The sequence below is a fragment of the Telmatherina bonti genome (assembly GCF_933228915.1).
Source record: "Telmatherina bonti genome assembly, chromosome: 10".
Lineage (NCBI taxonomy): Eukaryota > Metazoa > Chordata > Actinopteri > Atheriniformes > Telmatherinidae > Telmatherina > Telmatherina bonti.
The window spans coordinates 18,388,736-18,408,959 of NC_136628.1; the positions used below are offsets into that span (position 1 = coordinate 18,388,736).

General features: G+C 38.5%; 1 protein-coding gene across 1 annotated transcript in view; it reads right to left on the bottom strand.

Moving 5' to 3' along the window:
- LOC306761656 (actin-binding LIM protein 3-like) overlaps nt 1-20,224 on the bottom strand; it is a 56,520-nt gene that overhangs the window by 10,498 nt on the left and 25,798 nt on the right. Inside the window, exons 8-15 of the mRNA XM_079247918.1 lie at nt 12,303-12,361; nt 11,173-11,253; nt 10,723-10,884; nt 10,606-10,635; nt 8,362-8,473; nt 8,003-8,101; nt 5,755-5,805; nt 193-333 (exon numbers count right to left, since the gene is read on the bottom strand). Coding sequence (XP_079104044.1) covers nt 193-333; nt 5,755-5,805; nt 8,003-8,101; nt 8,362-8,473; nt 10,606-10,635; nt 10,723-10,884; nt 11,173-11,253; nt 12,303-12,361 — 735 coding nt within the window. The remainder of the gene's footprint in view (nt 1-192; nt 334-5,754; nt 5,806-8,002; nt 8,102-8,361; nt 8,474-10,605; nt 10,636-10,722; nt 10,885-11,172; nt 11,254-12,302; nt 12,362-20,224) is intronic.

Below are 20,224 nucleotides of genomic sequence, written 5' to 3' on the forward strand. Positions count from 1 at the left end.
AGGAAATGGGGGGTAAAAGAGAGCAAGTGAGAAGTGAACATGTCTGCATTTGGGAGTTCACATTTAAAAGTTCTCCTTGAGCCCAAGGTACTTTGAGGTAATGCACATAAATATGCAATCATGTACTTATGCAGCATTGCAACAGTGTAAAAGAAAAGAATAAACAAAGTGGTTAAATAAGGACAGCTGTACCTTTTGGAGAGCCGATATAGGGATAGTAGTTGGAGTCCGTGTGATAAAGGTGGCTGGAGTTAGAGGAGGCAGAGAGACAACTAGAATTGAAGAGATTTTCATTGGTCTTCCTCTTATTTGCTGAAGGAGAGGCAGATAAGTCTGATGGGAGGATAATTAGAGAAATAAAAAAGTTTTTGTTACAAGGAGAGGGCCTTTTTCTTTAATGACGGATTTTCAACAATTTACTTTTCATGTCAAAACCTCATGTTGCCCTAGAAACACAGTGATTTCCAGTATCACAATAATAAATAACTTTTTTGTTGTTAGTTGACTGCTTATTTCTAAACATTTCTCGGACCAGCTTGAGTATGAAGTCTTTTCCTGCATGTGTATGAGGAACACGATGACAACAAAGAGCTCTTGACATAAAGGATTTACTCACAAAGAGGGAAGAAAACAGCATGGGAGAAGAAATAAGGAGTAAAGAGAAGATACATAAAATAAATAAAGGAACAGGTAACAGAAAGGAGGTCAGAGAAAATGTGATGTGTGATGCACAACTTCTGTTCAGCAGACTAGGTTGTTGGTTGTGTTGCAACGACACTGGCAGTGGAATAAAAATAGGTAATGATGTGAAATATTCACAAGGATCTAAACATGTTGCCCAAATATTACGGTATGTTTATTGGATAGGTTTGTCCACAACTCAAATTTGATATATTTTATAGTTTTGGACATTGTCTCTTTTTTTATTTTCCCCTAGAAGAGGTTGTCATTCTCTTGGCATACCCTCCTCTTCAGTTGTTGCAGGCTTCATCTCAGTCAGTACACCTGCTCCATCGATGTACCTGACATAACCTTCCTTCTCACCACTCTCAGCCGGGTTGTCTGTTCAGCCATCCGGAGGGCTGCACAAAGCAGGATTTGTGGCTTAGCAGGGTAATTTCATGTTGGACCCCAGATTTTCAATGTCACAAAGGTTGTTTACGTCAACAAATCAGCTCCTGAACAGGTAATGTCGGGTTTATAATTTTGGACATGAGGGCAGGCCAATTGACTTATATGAAAGAAATTCTGCCACCTCATAATTTCTCAAGCTTTAAACCGTGTTTTGAACTTCAAAATATTCTAAATATTTGTTACATATACTGTCGATAGACTAAGTTGTACAGTAAATAACAGCAGCAGTTGGGTTTGTAAAGTCTTTCTGTGGAACAAAGAGCACAACCCTTTTAAAGAAAAAATACAATATTTTGGATTTTATTTTTTGACCATCTCAAAGGGGTATGGGAAGGATGAGAAACGGCAGCAATCACATACTAGAGAACTGAATTCATCAATCATTTTAGTGTAAAACTAACCTCTGAATCAGTTTGGCTTTGATTCATCTTTACTAAAAGAGAAAGTTGTCTCTCAGTTTCTTTGCTACATGACCAAAAGAGCCAAAAGAAACTCGCTTGGAGACATGTGTAGGTGTTAAGGGCACAGCACTAAAATGGTGTCAATTTTACTTGACTAACAGGAACTATTGTGTTAGTTTAGGCCAGTGCTCCTCTACTGTGTCTCCCCTCAATTATGGGGTTCCCCAGAGATCAATCTTGGCACCTGTCCTTTTCTCCCTATACACGATTCCCCTGGGCTCTATGTTTAAAAAGCACAACATTTCTTTTCACTGTTTTGCAGATGACATTCAAATTTATTTGCCTGTAAGTGCCAGTGACAGCAGGTCTACAGTGAAAACTCTACAAGACTGTCTGCATGATGTGCATTCATGGATAAGGGGTAATTTTCTAAACCTAAACCGAAGTAGAACAAAAATTGTGGTTTGTGGCCAAACAAACCCTCTGCATGGACATGACAGTATTATTGGTCCTATGTCATCCTACTCACATAACTCTGCAGGGAACCGTAAGTGATTTTTAAAGGTATATTTAAGTTTGACAAACAAATCAGTTGTGTCATTAGGTCAAGCTTTTTTCAGTTGAGACTTCTTTAAAAAATAAAGAAGTATCTCCTGCAGGTTAATTTTGAAAGAGCAATTCATGCTTTTGTTACAACACGACTAGATTACTGTAACTCATTTTACATCGGGTTGGACCAGGGTTCCCTCCAGCACTTGCAGAATGTGCAGAATGCTGCAGCCCGTCTTTTAACAACAACCAAGCGATGGGAGCACATTACTCTTGCACTGGCCTCCCTTCACTGGATCCCAGTGAACTTTTTTTCCCCCCTTATTTTCTGCAGGTCTTCCTGAATAAGTGCAGTTATACATGTTGATCTGTCTTTCCTGTCCTCTCCACCCCAACCAGTCAAGGCAGATGGCTGCCCTCCCTGAGCTGGTTTCTGCCGGAGGTTTTCTTCCTGTTAAAGGGGAGTTTTTTCCTTCCCACTGTCGCCTTGTGCATGCTCAGGATGGGGGATTGGATCGAAGTCATGACTTGATGCAATCAGTTGCTTTCTATTATAGGATATGTATGAATTTACTTGAAATGATGTGTATGTTGATTTGTGTATGTAAAGGGCCCTGTGACAACATTGTTGGGAAGTGGCGCTATACAAATAAAGTTAAGTAGAACTTTAGTGTCCAATTTAAGTATAAGTTAATTGTTTTTAAGTGTTTGCATTTTATGGCCCCGCCTTATTTAACTGAGCTTCTGCTGTCCTATGCTCCGTCAAGAGCCCTAAGGTCTGCAGATCAGCTCCTGTTGGCAGTGCCTAAAACCAGGCTCAAAACTAGAGGAGCTAGAGCTTTTTTCAGTGGCAGCTCTTTGACTGTGGAACAGCCTTCCACTCTCTGTTAGGGCCTCAAACTCCTTCGAGCAGTTTAAATCTTTCTTAAAAGCCCATTACTTCTCCCTGGCAATTAAAACTTAGCAAACAGGATACCTTGGTTAGTTTCATTTTTATTTTTTATTTAAATGTCTACTTATTTCATTTTTATTATCTCGTTTTGGTTTTATTGTTGTTTATAAATGTTTTACCTGTTATCCTCATAGTATTTTCTTTTAAACCAAAGATATATCTTTGGTTATATATCTTTGGTTTAAAAGAAATTTTTTTTATTGATATCATTGGTTTGCATACTTTTAAATTAATTTTATTTTTGTTTAGCACTTTGGTCATTGGAGGTTGTGTTAAATGTGCTATATAAATAAAATTTGAATTGTATTGAACTGAAAAGAGCTACTTAAAGAGACATTATGCCTTAACTGATATTGTGTGACGTATTATAATTTGATTTTATTGCTTTCAGCTTACCACTTGCTGGACTGGTTTTAAACAAGGGGTGCACCTGAAGTGTCACGCTTGGACAGGCAGAATTATCTGAGCTGGTCCAATAACAGTAAAGAACGTGTTGTTATATCACCGAGGGAAAAATTTCCCCATCCTTAACACTTTATATTGTTTTTACTTTTGGTAAAGTCACTGAATATCAAGGCAGGATACAGGTCAATCTGCTCCCTGTGCATCAGAGAGTGATGGTTAGAGGATGTGCTAAACACTGGAGACTGAATACGACAATGGCTGCTTATCAAGCTGACTGCCACCTATTCTTTCATTGAAAAGAAGAGCCATTTTATCAGCATTTGCAACAAGTGCAAAAATATACAACCTGTTCAACAAATACTTAGCAGATTGCAAGAACAATGTCCCAACATGGATTTTCCTCATCTGAGCAAAGTGAATAATTGCCTAAATTTAAAACCGAATTGCTCTCCAAATACGATTTGAGTTGGTTTAAATGTTGCACATTTACACTCTTGTCCATTTTCTAACAGAAGATCCTACTGATTGCTGCAGATGAAACACTAACTGCACAAAAGACTTAAAAAAAACAAAAAAAAACAGAAAAAGGACATGTATTTTGGAGGCATGAAAGTTTCTGCATTTGTCTTTCTGCAAACTATGAAAGTCTCATAATTGTAGTACTAATATGCTGTATATTCAGCTGAATATGGTATTTTGCCATAATGTGAAAACTGCTCTGCAACATGATTCACTCTTGAAATTTAAATTCAAATGAATGACCCAAATCACAGTTCGCTGGCTCAAAGTGAGGAGAGGTGGTTTGTCAGCATTTTGTAGCTCATTGTAAATCATGCAGAGGTCTTTCCGAGGAACTGTAACTCTGAAGGACCTGCCATCTGTGCACTAATCAATCACCTACCCACCGAGGATTTGGCATTGCTTCTCTAATTTGACTTCACCTCTTGAATCACCAGCTGAATCTGTTTTCTGACTTTTGACATGACAGCGATCAAAGCTTAAATCCCCCTCAAGACCTTGTCTTAAGTTTCAAATAGTTAACCTATAGTCTCTACATTACTACAGCGTGATGTGAGAGAAATGCCTTCATTATAGTTATGAATGAATACAGCTTTTCAAGTTGTAATTCATGTTGAAAGTCTGAGCGCAGAATCATTTTTAAATTTAACATTTCACATCATTCATACTGAAAGCTAAGTGCGCATCCCAATGTAATGATGGAGGAGCGGAAACACATCATATGATATCATTTATCATCATCTGAACACACAAAATATTTTACTGTATGTTGTAGCGTATTTTACTGTAGCTCAGGTGTAGGAGGAGTTGTCTTCCAACCAGAAAGGTTGAAGCCTGCATTGCAACCTGTGTGAATAGGCGACTGTGACATGTTGGGTAAAGCACTTAGAGGAGTCAACATGACTGGAAAAGTGCTAAATAATACAAGTCTTTCAATTATTTTCTAAACAGTCAATAATTTAATGCAAATCATTAAGTTAGAAGTTGAAACGTTCACTCTGGCATGTTTGCTGATAAATATATATATCATTTTTTATTGTCAACTATGAGGTTGATTCAAGCTCAACTAGTTGGGCAGCTGCCAATATACAGAGGCAACTGCTTTAGCTCCTCAGGACAGCAGACCCTGGGTCTGAAACATGTATATAGAGACTGTATATAGAGATGGACATAGACTCTGTGATGTCACCCATAGGTTTCTGAAGAGCTAAAGCTAAAGCTAAGCTAAAGGGCTAAAGCTAAGTCACGTTGTTACTGTTTCACGTTCTTACTTGAAGCGGGAGATCGGTACCTGTCAATCAAAAGGACATGCTCCTAAATATGCCGAACTTCAAGATTAAATTACTTTTAAACGGGCGAGTTAGAAAAAAAATTTACTCTCCCCACAGTTGTCATGAAGGTAAACCTGACCTATAAACCAAAAATGGATTTTTGAACCAGGCTGTAAACATGTTTATTTCTGCCATGAAGTTGGCCTTTTTAACATGGGAGTCTATGGGGATTTGCTCTGTTTTGCAACCAGCCCCTAGTGGATGAAGGGGGAACTGCAGTGTCATGCACTTCCTCATAGGCTTCACATTTTACCGCGAGAGACACCGTCCATCTTTGATATACGGTCTATTCTGACTGAATCATGTCCGTGCAGCCTTCCAGGAGAAATTTTTTACTGATTACTATGAGATCAGCTTGGGACATCTTTATAAATATTTCATTTAGTTCATTTTGTCAAGTAGATTTTGTGCAAAGCGTGTACAAATCTACTGGCTATTTGAAGATTGCAAGGATTTCACCAACCTTGTCTCTTATAGATGGGGGGTTTCCTGTAGATGTTGGCTTCATCGGAAGCTATGAACAGAAACAAAATTATTCTTAGTTGAACAAATTAAATCAGAAATTCAAAATGAGAAGAATAAGGAACAAAAATAGTTTCACCCCCCCCAAAATTAGCTGTGTAGATTAACATTCTTCTGAATCATAAAAGCTGACAATACAAGCAGTAAACGAGTGTAGCAGGGGCAGTGATGTGCATCCAAACAACCTGACTGACATGCAGAGAGGCTGATTAATACGGCTTCATAGGTTTTATACAAAAGGAGGAGCAGATGGCACAGGATTTAAGAGGCTGGATGAGAGATCTTCAAGGGTGGAGAAGAGGGGGAAGCAGGATAACAAGAAGAAGGACAAACTGAGAATTGACAGAAATGGATTTTGTAGCACTCATTTACTGGAATGTTTTGTGCAGTCAGTCATACTGATTGAGGAAAAGCACCACAAGCATATGCCACAGTGAGTAAAAATAGTTTAAAAATTGCTCCAACATAAAAAGACAAAGAGACATTCATTCATTCATTATCCTAACTGCTTAGTCCGATTAAGGGTCGCGGGGAAGCTGGAGCCTATCCCAGCAGTCTTTGGGCGAAAGGCAGGGGAGACCATGGACAGGTCGCCAGTCCATAGCAGGACAAAAAGACATAGAGTAAAATATATTTATCTATAATTCCCTTCACTGAACAGGGAGAGCCACCAACCTGACTAAGCTGGAAGTTTGAGTCCCAGTGGGTCATACATACTAAATCTTTATGCCCTTGTAGGCACTTTGGATAAAAGCATGAGCCAAATAAATTTTGCTCAGTCTCAAAAAGCATGAAAGCAGCAGGCCTGGCAAAGAAAAAGTATGCCCCCCCCACCCACCACCACCGCTACCACACACACATACACAAACACACACACGCACACACCCCAAAAAACACAGCAAAGGAAAAGCTGCATTCAGAAATAGACTGAAGGAAGGCGGAAGGGATGCTGGAATAGGCACAGCTTGCTGTGAAAAGATGAAGCCCTTTAAAGTGCAGGAAACTTGGAAACATTCAGGGTGGAAGTAGGCATTAAACTGATGAAATGGAGGGGTTGATGCACTTATGGAAAACAGTCAGCTTGCATAAGTTGTTTCATAAAAGTGGTCATCCAGAAGAGATTGGCAAGATGAATCAAATGCTCCACTACAGAACACAAAAGGGAGGATAGCCTTATTCATTTTGCTGTAAAAATCTAAAGTGGGGTATTATGTTCTTATTTTTTTTTCTCCAAAGCATACATCTAAAGATAAGGAAGGCTTTTGGGTATTTCAGTATTTCATTTGATTAAAAATAACAAATAAAATGAGAGATCAATAGTGGTTCTGACTCTGTTTACCTGTTTACAACAATCACACCTCAAAAACCTAGCTGAGCAGCTGTGATGTGACATGAAACGATGTTTTCACTATAAGCTGCTCTCTAGTTTGTAAAGCTATACTGGTTAAAAGTTAAATTTAACCCTTTTCATTTGTGTTTTTACAGCAACACTATACTGTACATCGTTATTGGCCCAAATAAAACAGCATCGATCTGGCTCTGACTAAAACCACATTAAAAAAAAAAATCAAAAGATAAAACTGATCCGGCATAACTATGTGGACCACTATACAGTATGCATTATTTTCAGTTCTTGATGGTAGGTGACTGTAAAATAATCATATCTATGGTTTGTTGGGTGGGCTAGAAAACCTTTGTTGCACAAATCTGAAAAGTAGGTTTTTTTTTTTGTCATCTTGGTTTGTCTTAGAAATGGTTCAAAATGGAAAATAATCTATTTACAAAAATACCAAAGAGAAATAAGAATCCTAATAATAGTCAATGGATTAATGGATGAAGCTGATGATAGCACATCATTTTGTATACCTGAAGGTAGGGGAAACTGCGTGTCTTTAACCCTAGAACACTAATGTTGCATGAGTTTCTCGTGAAGATTAGTGTAGCATGGGTAAAAATCACCCAACCTTAGTGTTCTAGGGTTAAGAGGCAAATGTGGGTCAGAGTTTTGTCCAAAATTTCAACTGAATACTAAAAGAAGATTTGATGATGAAGACAATAAGCAGAGTCTGCTATTATAATTCACAGGGCGAAGAAGCTGATTCATAACTTTTGGCTTGCAGTTTGAGCTGCCAAATGGGGTTATTTGGATTAGCTTGGGTCAGGGGTTGGGGTTGGGAATGACAGCCTACCTGGCAGATGGAAATGCTTGGGGGCTTGAAAGGTGGAGGTGGTGGGTGTAGTACACCTGGGCTCTGGCTGACTGTAATAAGGTGAACTCCTGCCACTCTCTGCAGTCAGCCCAGGCAAGCACAGCGAGAGAAACCAAAGCATAAATGGCCCATGTCCCCAAACAGAAAGACAGACAGGCAAATGAAGGACACACACACTGACAACCTGATACATTTTATGAATGCGTACTTGTGTGTATATGTATGACTGTGGAATAACATCACACCTCACTCCACTTCCAGCTTGTGCGGTTCACATTTCTAATCAGGGACCTGTCATGTTCTATGTTTGGGAGTCTTTGCATGAGTGGGAACATTACCAGGAAGATAATAATGGAGTGGGGATCCTCCATGGCGACTGAGTGTAGGAGAGTCGGTGAAGGCGGAGCTGGAGGAACGCCTGGTTCTAAGCTCCACACCATCCAACAGATCCTGAGCAGAAACAGAGAAAAGTTATGCTTTACACTGTAAGGTCCTGGTCTACCATCTGGTAGAGGTAAATTTGCAGTGACTTAGATGAATTTCTTTAAAAAATGTGGAAATAAAGCTGCCTGAGCAATCTCAGCCAACTAGTTTGGGTATTTAAAACCCATTCTAAGTGTTTGTTATAACACTACTGTTTGAAATTTCCACCATCTCACTGTTGTTATATTATATAACACACAGAGTGTGTGTGTGTGTCCCTTATTGACCCTGGGATAGATTAACGACCTCTCCAGGGTGTATCCTGCTTCTCGCCCAATGATTGCTGGGATAGGCTCCAGCTTCCCCGGGACCCTTAATTAGACTAGGTGGTTCAAAGAAATGACTGAATGATTACGTTATTATTAACGTTTTCTTTTTAATACCTCAACCATTTGCTAAAAAACATTTATTCCTGTCCAAAACAAAAGGAAAAACACTTTTTGTCAGTCTGAAAGTTAAACGGTTGATTCACAAAAAGGAGACAATCTGATGCTTCCAACTTTCTTCTCAGGAGACTTTCTGACATGTAAAAAAATCTGAAACCACTGAGCAGATGTTTGCTTTTTGTTTTGCCAGATGATTTTCTACTTATAAACAGGACCTTATCAGAGCAGAGCAAGCATGATAGTGGCCATAAGTTAACAAAGTGGCTTTAAAATAATATATAGTTTAGCCATTTCTGATTTTTTCATCGTCTGACAAAAGGTCTAAAAAATGTGAATGAGAGAAGCTTAGTTGGAAATCTAGCTGTGTAAATAATATAGTAGGCTATTCGTCAGCAAATGGGTGTAGATGCCTGACTGAATACCAGCGCTGATGTTGGTTTTGCACCCACTCACACCCCCTTACCTAACCTCACATCAGCCTAGAGTCATAACTTCAAAGTCCTGTGGAAAATATTTTAGAAGTCCAGCATGCAGTTTCATTAATGCTGTATGGAATGGTGTAAAAGACGGCTACCCACAGATGTTTCGCAGGATTTTTTTTCTTTTCTCAACCAGAACCAATAAGCTTCTTCTCCACCCCCTTTATTATTCCCCTGATACATTAAGCCGTCTGGCTCCCTTTACCTCTACGCCCTAGATTAAACTGAGTTTCCAATAAAGACTGCAGCCTTTTACCGTCACTGAGCAGAACCTTTAGATAATGTTATGCTTCATGTAAACTGTGATTTCAACAGCCCAATGTCTGATTTTGCTGTTTTAAACTGTTCTCGTCGAGGAGGTAACCTAAACAGCTTTGGAAAAACTTTGCAAACCAAGAGAAAAAACAGACCTCTGTTCCTTCTGTTTTGTTTTTTATGCATTCCTATTCCAACACACCTGACTCAAAGTAATTAGTCACTGTGCAGGACTTCATTGGCTGTTAGGTCCATTTAATGGAGGCCAGGTGTGTTGGAAGAGGGATTCATCGAACACTTTCTGGACTGCGGCCCTTGAGGACTGACTTTGGACACCCCTGTGATAGATCAAGACCTGGGAGGGAGGAGGGCACTGGCGAAGTACCCAGACAGATAATGCAAACTCCACATAGAAAGATTTGGCTTAAAGGGAATACTGCTGGATATTTTTCTAACTCTGCTAAAACATTTGGCCACATATTGCTCACCCCATGTAAAGTTTTTGGGGCTTTTAGGTGGCCATGAATTGCCTGCTTCCAGGTACGCAGAAGATTCCAGGAGTTCTACTCAACAACCTCTTTACTCTTCTTCCCCAGTCAAGGCCAGTTTAAGCCATCACCCTTCTTCATCTTCACTTCGTCTGTTTGCCAGTTCCTACGAAGCCTGCATGCTCTGTCTGAACAGCCCACCTCCTTGTGAAGTTTAAGTCTTCTGGACTTTGCAAGTCCTCTTCAGCCTCTTGGTAAAGCATGAGCAATGGAAATCCTTATTCTACCTCTTTTTCAGAAGAGTCCCTTGACATCATCATAAGCCATGGCTTTTCTTCCATCAGTAAGGATTAGCTGATAAGGACTAAAGGTCGCTACAACGAATAAATAAGTCCTGTTCCTTACCATGTTGCTCATTTCTATTGGTTAACTTTCCTGCATTCCCTTCTTTGGAATATTAGAAAAGGAAGACTGCAGGATGGAGTACTTACATGAGAGTATGGTGATAGCGAGCCCAATGACTGGAAGAGGACCAGTAAATACTTAGTTATTCAGGATAAGAATTGGATGGTCGATTTTCTTTTAATTGGAGTTCCAGTGTGTATTACCTGTTCACAGCTGTATCTCTCCAGCGTGTCATTAGATAGGTGTGTGTGTGCATGGTCAGCCTGATAAGGAATGATATCTGGTCGCTGGACGTCATATATGGCTTTGACCCTCGGCAGAGCTGCCAAATGCTTGTAGTTCAAAACATCACTGTCAGCCTTAGACTGGAAGCCAGACACAACAAGACCCACAAACACATTAAACAGAAGTTGATTAAGAAAATTTAAAAAAATTAAACAAAACTACTTTACATAAAAGTTTGAAGAAATGGAAGTAAAAGTATATTTAAAAGCTTTTGACATGTAATGATGTGAGAGGACACACAGGTGGTGAGACAGACAGAAGTGTTAGCTTTCAGGGACGATTAACGCTTCTGTCAATGTTGGTTAAATACGTGAATGACAACAGTGGCAGTGACAGTACAGGCTGTAACCATGGTTACAGCTACTCACGCAGATGAGTCGGTGAGGGGAGCCGAGGAGAGGAGACGAGCCTGAAGGAGAAACAGACGCCGTCTCTGAGGTACGTCTCAGCTGGTGGGTCAAACAGAACCAGAACAAGAATAGGAACAAAGTTAGCATCAAAACTTCATTGTGATGATGAGTTGTTGTCTGTTTAATCTGGTAATAAAGTTTATAGTGGGGAACACAGCTTGATGTCCATTATTATTTTCATACTAGTTAGCTTTAAATTACTGTTAAGTAGGTGGAGTGTTTGGCGCCGTCACGCCAGCTCCTCCTCTGGTGCGGTCAGCATCACCTGCATACTGATCACCAGTCAATACACTACATCTCCCAGGATTCCTTTGCTTATGCCATTATGGACTGCACCTGCGTTCATGTCATTACCCTCACATGTTGTGCCTCTTTATCCCTCTATTTAATCCCTGTGTTGGTGCAGCTTCTCAGTGTAGTGTTGTTGTGCTTGTGCCTGGTCTTTACCAGTTCATCATTGGGTTTTGTCTGCGTCTCTGAGCACAATTTATCCAGGTGATCTTTATTTAAACCCTTTACACGTTCACCAGTGTTTTTGTCCACTTTCTCCTGCTTCAGTCTCACAGACATTTACATCTCAGCAGTATTTATACTTTTAAAGTTTGGGGATTATTAATTATAAACTAGAACAATGAAAACTGATTTTATATATTTTTTCATAACAAGATATTCAAAGTAGCTAATATATTAAAAATGATTAAAGTAAAATAAATGCATTTAGACATTAAAACTGAGGCAATTTCTTGCTTATAGAGTCATTGTACTGCTTGTGAAACCACTTCAATTAATTCATATCCATTTACTAAACATGCAGCAGCATTATAGCATCAGGCATAATTAAAACAACTTGAATAACAATCTTTTCTTTGTGTATTACTTGTCTCATGAAACGCCATCAGATTAACGTCATTGCAGTGAAAAAACAACAAGACAACCAAAGAAGGTGTCTTCGATTTTAGTGCTGTGGCTTTTAAACTAAAAATGAGAAATATCCGATGCAGAAAGAGATTTAAAAAAAAAGAGACAGGACAGAAGAAGAAACAGTGAGAGAAGAGCAGGGGATTGCAGGTATTTTAAGTATTCCTCACCCTCAGTTTTCTCTCCAGTCGAGCTGCTTCTTTACACATGGGGTGCCAAACCTCTGAACCTGTCCACACACATGGAGAAACACAATTACACCTTATTCTGTTTCGTTTATAGTTTGTGGGCAGCAATCACACAACTTCTTAAAATCCCATGAAAGGTACAGCAGCATCTTTTAAGTACCTCAACATCAATTAACAAAACCCAGAAGGGAGGACGTACGGAGGCTGTTTGCCTGATCTGGGAACAAAGAATGTGGCTCGTTTGGTCTCACCACATAGATAGACACTAAATGAATATTTAGCTGTGCCAACTAGCATGGCTCTAGGGAGCCATATTTGTACACCCTTTTGTCCAAACTGTGATATCTCTACAGCTATTAGATTGGCATAGGATTATGTTGATTAATTTCTTCAAAAATATTAGCCATAGTTATCACTTTACATAATTTTAATTCAGTTATGACTCTGATTCTTAGATAGATGCATCATCACTCATCAGCTAGTGCTCTGTATTGTGTTTGACATTAATTAGTGTGTGTTAGCATATTTACATAGGGAGTCATAAACTTGCTAAACATCAGCATATTAGCTTAATTGCTGTGCATATTAGCATGCTGACTTAGCTGAAAGCACAACTGTGGCTCGGCGCAGCGCAGTGTGGAATGCATCAACAATTACTGAAGACAGAAAAACCTACAGCTATTACACCGAGAAGTCATTTCATATGAGCTTTTGTATTCGGCTGTACTTCAGTCTTTTTAACTATATATGGCGTGATTGGTTTTTAAATCATCAGCTTATAACCTTTACCGCTGACACAGGAAGTGCAGCGTTATACTGTATTTTGTCTCTGATGTAGAGGTTATGCTTTACTATCACGTTACCAAGCAGTTCACAGTTATAAGAATGCAAATACAGCTGTTTTCTCTCATCTACCCTTGTACCGCTTATCTTTGACATTGTCAATATGATACATCTTGGACCAAACATTTTTTTCACAATCTTTGACCTCAGAGGGGGTACTTTCTGCACCCAGTCTTATGCCAAAGGTGTTAACAAAGGGGGCACCATTTGTTTTGTGACCTACACTGGCGGAGAAGTTGAATGTAAGCAAGAATGTAGTTTTGCTACAAGTGCCTCAAGCACTGTCAGAGCTGTCCATATGATGACATTGTGGTTTATTTGTGAAAGTATTTTTTAGAGATTCATTCTCAAATTTCCACTTATAAAAATGTGACTCAAGATTATCTAAAAGCATCATATAATTTAAAAAGGTGTTTTCCTCCTCTTCATACAAGTTAAAAAAAGCTCTATAAAGTTTCATAGGCCACAGTTCTGTCTTCACAAAACTGGTGCAGGGACAATCAGATTGGTTAACATAGTTAACCCAGACTATTGATAATAAAGGCAACAGCGTGACCTGGGGAATGCAAAACGTTTCCTGCCATAAGCAAACTGATGATTTTTTTGTTTTAAACAAAAGGAGACCCATCATTTTTGTATTTGTATTGGCCTAGAGACAGTCTTATGTATCATTTCTAGTGTATTTACAGATTTTCCACAGAGCAAGCATTAAATAATTGTCTAAATTACTCAATCAGCAAATTCAGCTCCAATTGACGGTTCAAAAGTGCAAGAAAGGAACAAAGAGCAACATAAAATTTAGTGTAAAAAGTATAAAAATATTGTGGTATATATTTGATCATATCAGTATCCTTACTTATTTAGGCGCCTTAGATTAAAAAATAGTCTTTCTTTTTTCAAGTGGAAAGCATTCACAGAAAAAAAATGTGAATTAGAGGGTAAATGTCTGACAGAAGATGAATGAGATACGACAGGAGAGAGGAAGTGAACTAAAGCGATCCAAAACAATAAACTACTAATGCCAGGATGTTATACACACATAGATCTGATAGTGAGGAGGACATTAATATATCCACTCAGTGTACAGACACACACACACACACACACACACACACACACACACACACACACACACACACACACACACACACACACACACACACACACACACACACACACACACACATACATGCAAATGCGTAATTTCCTTGGACTTTGGAGCCATTCAGTCCAGCAGAATGGACTCAGTTAGCTGATCATGACTTTAATATACAACCACCATCAACACCATCAATCTGACCCTCACAGACATGCACACACATATGCACACCCACACACACACATGCACAAGCAAGCTCAGATGCCAAGTATAATCAGCAAGCAGACACAGTCTCTCACAAACCTGCACACAAAATCAATACTGAAGACAGAAAGCATGCGGTGATTCACTGCACCCCCGTCCCACCTACGCTTCTCAACTCTACTGCCAAACAGATGTGTGGCCTTGAGATCCTTTATCTCCTGGATGAGGAGAAACAAGATTTTGCAAAAATAGGAGTTCATTCACAGACATTTATTGGAATATTATTTTGTGCCTGACTTTTGTCAAACATTTCCTATTGAAACATGATCTGAGTCTTCCCAGGTTTTTCTGACACGCAGATATATTGTCAAAGAATGAGGCCTCAGCTGTTTGGAATATTATGTTATCGTCATGCAAAATAGAAAATAGAAGTGAAACCAGTCCTCAGATATTGAGCAGTGATATTCAAAAATGTAGAATGAAAGCACCAAGTGTTTATCTAAGACTATTAGATAATTCTACCATTTAAAATTTAATCTATTAAGGCACTTATTTAAGTGCCTTTAGATTTTTCTTTCTTGTTCTGGATAATACTACCAATAAAAACAACCTTTAGAGTACAAATGTGTCTTCTTTATTTCACAGAATTGACACTTTTACTGTTAAGATTCTACATATGTGGGAGTGTTAGTCTTAGATACTTGTATTTGATTTAGGCTGACAAAAATAGACTTGGCACCACCGATCAGTCATCAGTGGCCAAACGTACAACACAGCTTGCAGAATCATCTTCCTCTTGTTAAATAGAACAAGATGAATAATATGCTAAAGTACAAGCGAATTAGAACAGAAGAGACAATAAATGCATTTAAAAATAAGCTGCTAGCATGTAATTGGGAAACTATAATGGAAGAAACAGATTTTGGTGAGCACATAACAAATTCTTAAGAATATGAATAAAAATATTACATGATAAACATTGCACAAAAAACCAATACAGAAATAAATATAAATATAACCATTACCCATGAATTACAAAAGGATTACAAAATGTCATCAATAAGAAAAGCAGTTTATACAGAAAAATTATACAATGCAGAACAATGGCAGCAGAAGAAAAAATATAATAAGAATAAAAATACTTCACCGACATAAAGACAACATGCAAGAACATTTTTTTTTGCCTAATATTAGAGGAAAACAGAAACCTATAAAAGAAATTTGTAGAATGATAAATGGCACCATTATCCATTGGTCTAATAAAATTTTATTCCTGGTTATTTTAATGATAATGCCAAAACATTTAGCAGCAAAAACTGTATAATCAATACCTTTAAAGAGTTCTTTGTTAATGACCAAGGCTGGCAAGAGAAATGAATGAGAATGGTGTGCAGAAAATTAATAATGAAGGATCAATAATAAGAAATATTAGATAACTGTTTAATGTTGAAGAAAATTAGATTTTGGAAGAAAATGCAAAAAATAAGACATCAACAGACTGCAATGAAATTGACATGACAATATTCAAAGGTGTTATTTAGGGAATTTTTTCAAACTGTTAACACATTTCTGCATTTATCCTTTCAAACAGGTACATTTCCACGTGAAATGGAAATTACTAAAGTTATACTATTGTTCATGCCAGGAGACAAACACCAATTTACAAGTTACAGGCCAGTTTAACTGCTTTCACAGTTTTCTAAATTCCTGGAAAAGTTATTTTAAAAAAAAAAAAAAAAGTTAAATAACTTTACTGACAAACATAGTATTTTATGAGATTGTCAGTGTGGATTTAGAATTATAGATCAACATCTTGGGCAATAATGCATTTAATAGAAGTAATAACTAACTGTATAGATCAGAACTATTTGCAGCAGCAATATTTATTGATCTGAAAAAAACTGTTTAAACTATTGATCATGATTTTGATGAATAAATTGGAGCAGTATCGGATAAGAGGGGATGTGCTACAATGGATACCGAGGTATTTAACCAAAAAGCAACAGTATGTGATTGGTGAACACTACTCATATTGTTTTGGCATTGTTTGTGGAGTCCCCCAGGGGTCAGTGTTGGGTCCAAATCTCTTTATTTTCTACACAATTGGTATTTGTTACCATTCTTTGGACTTTTTGTGTCTTTGTGTTCCGGATTCCTGTTTTGTTTTGAAGTTTTACCCTGTTTGGTTCCCCTTTGTCCTGTTTTTGCTTTCCCGTTCATTATATTCACCTGGACTCAATTTGTCGTTACACCTGTGTCTTGTTTTCTTTCTGTCTGTATTTACAGCCCTTGGTTTCAGTGCTGTTTGCTGGTTCATTTTGTTAGCTTCATGTGTGAGATTGTCTTCAGTTTAGTTTTATTAAGTTTTATTAAAATGTCTTGGTTCTGCCTCCTGTCCTTGCATTTGGATCCACACCACACCCACGACAATTTAGACATCCATGACAATATGCTGGAAGTTATTATGTTAAGATAAAATAGCGAGAAACTTTGCAGTAAATCTTAACGTGTTTTGGATGAAAAGAAATCACTTTATATTATGTACTGTTCACTGATTTTGAAATTGTTATACAACAGGGAAAAAAAAAGCAATAATGGTTATCTGCTAAGTTGGTAATTGGGAACATTCAAATCTACTATTTTGGAAGTTAAACACTAAAATTCAGTGATTTGGTTGAACTACAAACAACAATAATAACATATAAAGCTAGAAATAAGTTACTACTTGACCACATACAAAAAATGCATTTTAATCATGAAGGTGGATTTAATTCAATAACTATGGAAAGTATGTGCTTTACTGTGCATAGTGTAAGAGTATAGACTATTCATTAGGAAGCTCTAAAACATTGTCCAAAAATTGTCCTCTTCAACGAAAAGTTTAAAGAAATGTTAATCAAAAAGTATAGAGAAATTATGTAAACCAATACAATTAAATATGTACATAAAACTATTTGTAAGACATATGAATGTAAATGTGAATGTGTGTTTGTGAATAAGTAGGCAGAAATGCAAATATGTATGTTTATGGGTGCATGTATGTAAGTGTATGGCTAAAAATATGTGTGCATATGTAGGTATGTATGGCATAACTTAGTAAATTTTCTCATCTACTCTAAGGTGTAATAGTTGTTTTTTCAACCTGAGCAGTGAAAGACACCCTGGTTTGGTTCTAACTACTGTTCCCAAAATGTAATTTCAGTGTACTTTACCTTTATTTTATGAATGTATATTGCGATAAAACATTCATAATCAGTAAATAAAACAGTTTTTAATCTTCACAAAATTCACCCAAAAGTGCATGCGTACACACATGCACACCTTTTCTTATTCCAGCCACGCATCATGAGATTGATTCCATGGATGTATGTGCACACTTTTGTGTGCAACTGTTGGTGTGCAAATGTGTGTGTGTGTGTGTGTGTGTGTGTGTCTCCTAATTGAGTGCATCTCATGAGGGTGATTGCTCAACCCTCCTACATGTCTGAAGTCATCAAAAGGAGTGAATGTAACCTTGGGGCAGCTCACCGGAGCTCAGCAAACACACAAATATCACCACAAACACACCTGCATTCATATGTAGATACAAACATTCATTCAAGTAGATGCACAGAAAATGATGGGTACATTTAAAGGTATAGATTAAAAACCACATGTTCACTTTCTCATCTGCACATGCAGACTTCAGGTCCAATATGCAAATGGTAAGTTTTACTGGCGGCTCTAAGCGGGAGAGCAGCAGAATGCCAATGAGGTGAAACAGGAGGTGTCAACCTGTGCGGAGACTCTGAGTGTGTCAGCCACATGTTACGGTACGATAGCTCCACATTTAATCTCAACTCTTGCAGGTAGAGTTCTCCGGGACTAAATTTCTTTTACTTTTCACTTTCATACATTTATTCTAACATAAACTTTAGTGAAATGATCTGAATACCTTTCCAGTTTATTTAGAAAAGCAAACAGAGCTCAAATGTGAAGTTCTTCTATCTTCTTATCTACTTCCATGTGCTGCTATTTGCATTAGTATCATGCCCTTACAGAAATGCATCTCTGAAATATCTGAGAGCATTTCCAAACCGGATGTAAATACAAAATGCTTCTGTTGTATATCGTTATTTTATACAATATAAGTGACATAGATTGCTGTCAAGATTAATGTTAGGGTTAAAAAAAACAATGTCAGCATTAGTTACAGTGGGAGACATGTTGCTAAACAAACACATAAAGATTATTATATCATTTGCACTTTTCCCCTCAGTGTTGCCATTTAATTTTTGGGAAAATGTGGGACATTTATTTTGAAAATACCACAAGACGGCAAATGTTGCACCAACTGTCAAGAAAATGTTTCAAGAATTCTTCAAGCTGCTTATCAGCCTAAGATAAATCACTGTTGTGAATTGGGGCGGCATGGTGGCGTACTGGTCAGCACTGTGGCCTCATAGCAAGAAAGTTGCTGATTTGGTCCTTGTCTGGGGGGAGGTTTGACCTTTCTGTGTGAAGTTTACATGTTCTCCCCATGTATGGATGAGTTCTCCTTGGTTATTCAGGCTTCCTCCCACCATCTAAAGACATCCATCCATGTCTCCATGTTGGCCCTGCGATAGACTGGTGACCTGTCCAGGGTGTGCCTCTCACCCAATGATTGCTGGGATAGGCTCCAGTTTCCTGCAACCCTCGATTGGACTAAGAAAATGGATGGATGTTGTGTAATTACCAAAGCAGAAGCTCCGGGGTGGGTCATTTTGCCTTCATTCTGAATAATTTTGCCAGTGACAGTGCAGAGTAATGGACCCAGCCTCAGAGTTGAAGGATAAAAGGTAATTGACTTCAGCCTTTCAATGTGTCAGATGGCGAAGAGTGTCTATGTGCACTCCTGTCTTTTCCATTCAGTCCAGTTCAAAGCGCTCTGTAAAATCAATAACCTTTTCAATACTTTGTTAAAAGCAGTCTCTTAACAGTTCACCACATCTTACCTCTGGCTTGACTTCTGATTGCCACAAACACACATACACTCTCAGATGCATACACACAACCATACTTTATCCCAACCAGCAACCTCCGGCGGTAAAAAGTGAAGCCTATGCGGAAGTGCATAAAACTGCAGTTCCCCCTTCATCCACTAGGGGCTGGCTCCAAAACAGAGCACATCCCCATAGACTCCCATGTTAAAAAGGACAACTTCACGGCAGAAATAAACATGTTTACAGCCTGGTTCAAAAATCCATTTTCGGTTTATAGATCAGGTTTATCTTCATGACAACTGTAGGGGGAGTGAATTTTTTTTCTAACTCGCCCATTTTAAAGTAATTTAATCTCGAAGTTCGGCAAATTTAGGGGCGTGTCCTTTTGATTGACAGGTACCGACCTCCCACTTCAAGTAAGAAGAACGTAGAACCGCGGTCTTTAGCCGGTTAACAACGTGACTTAGCTGTAACCCGCTTACCTCCGTTAGCTGGTTAGCTCCCGTTATCTCGGGGTTAGCTCGGTTAGCTCTTAGCTACAGAAAGCTCAGAGTTCGCTCGATGTCAATCATCCACCATGACGCTCACGGCTGCCCTCTCAGCTCCACCTCTTTGCCCATATTTGTATTTTCCGGGCGAGACGACGCGCATGACGCTGCCAACATGGCGACGGTAGGAACCGCCCACCAAGCTTCAATTCAGCTATTCAGAAACCTATGGGTGACGTCACGGAGACTCCGTCCATCTCCTTGTATACAGTCTATGCTTTATCCCCAATCCTGCCAAATATTTGA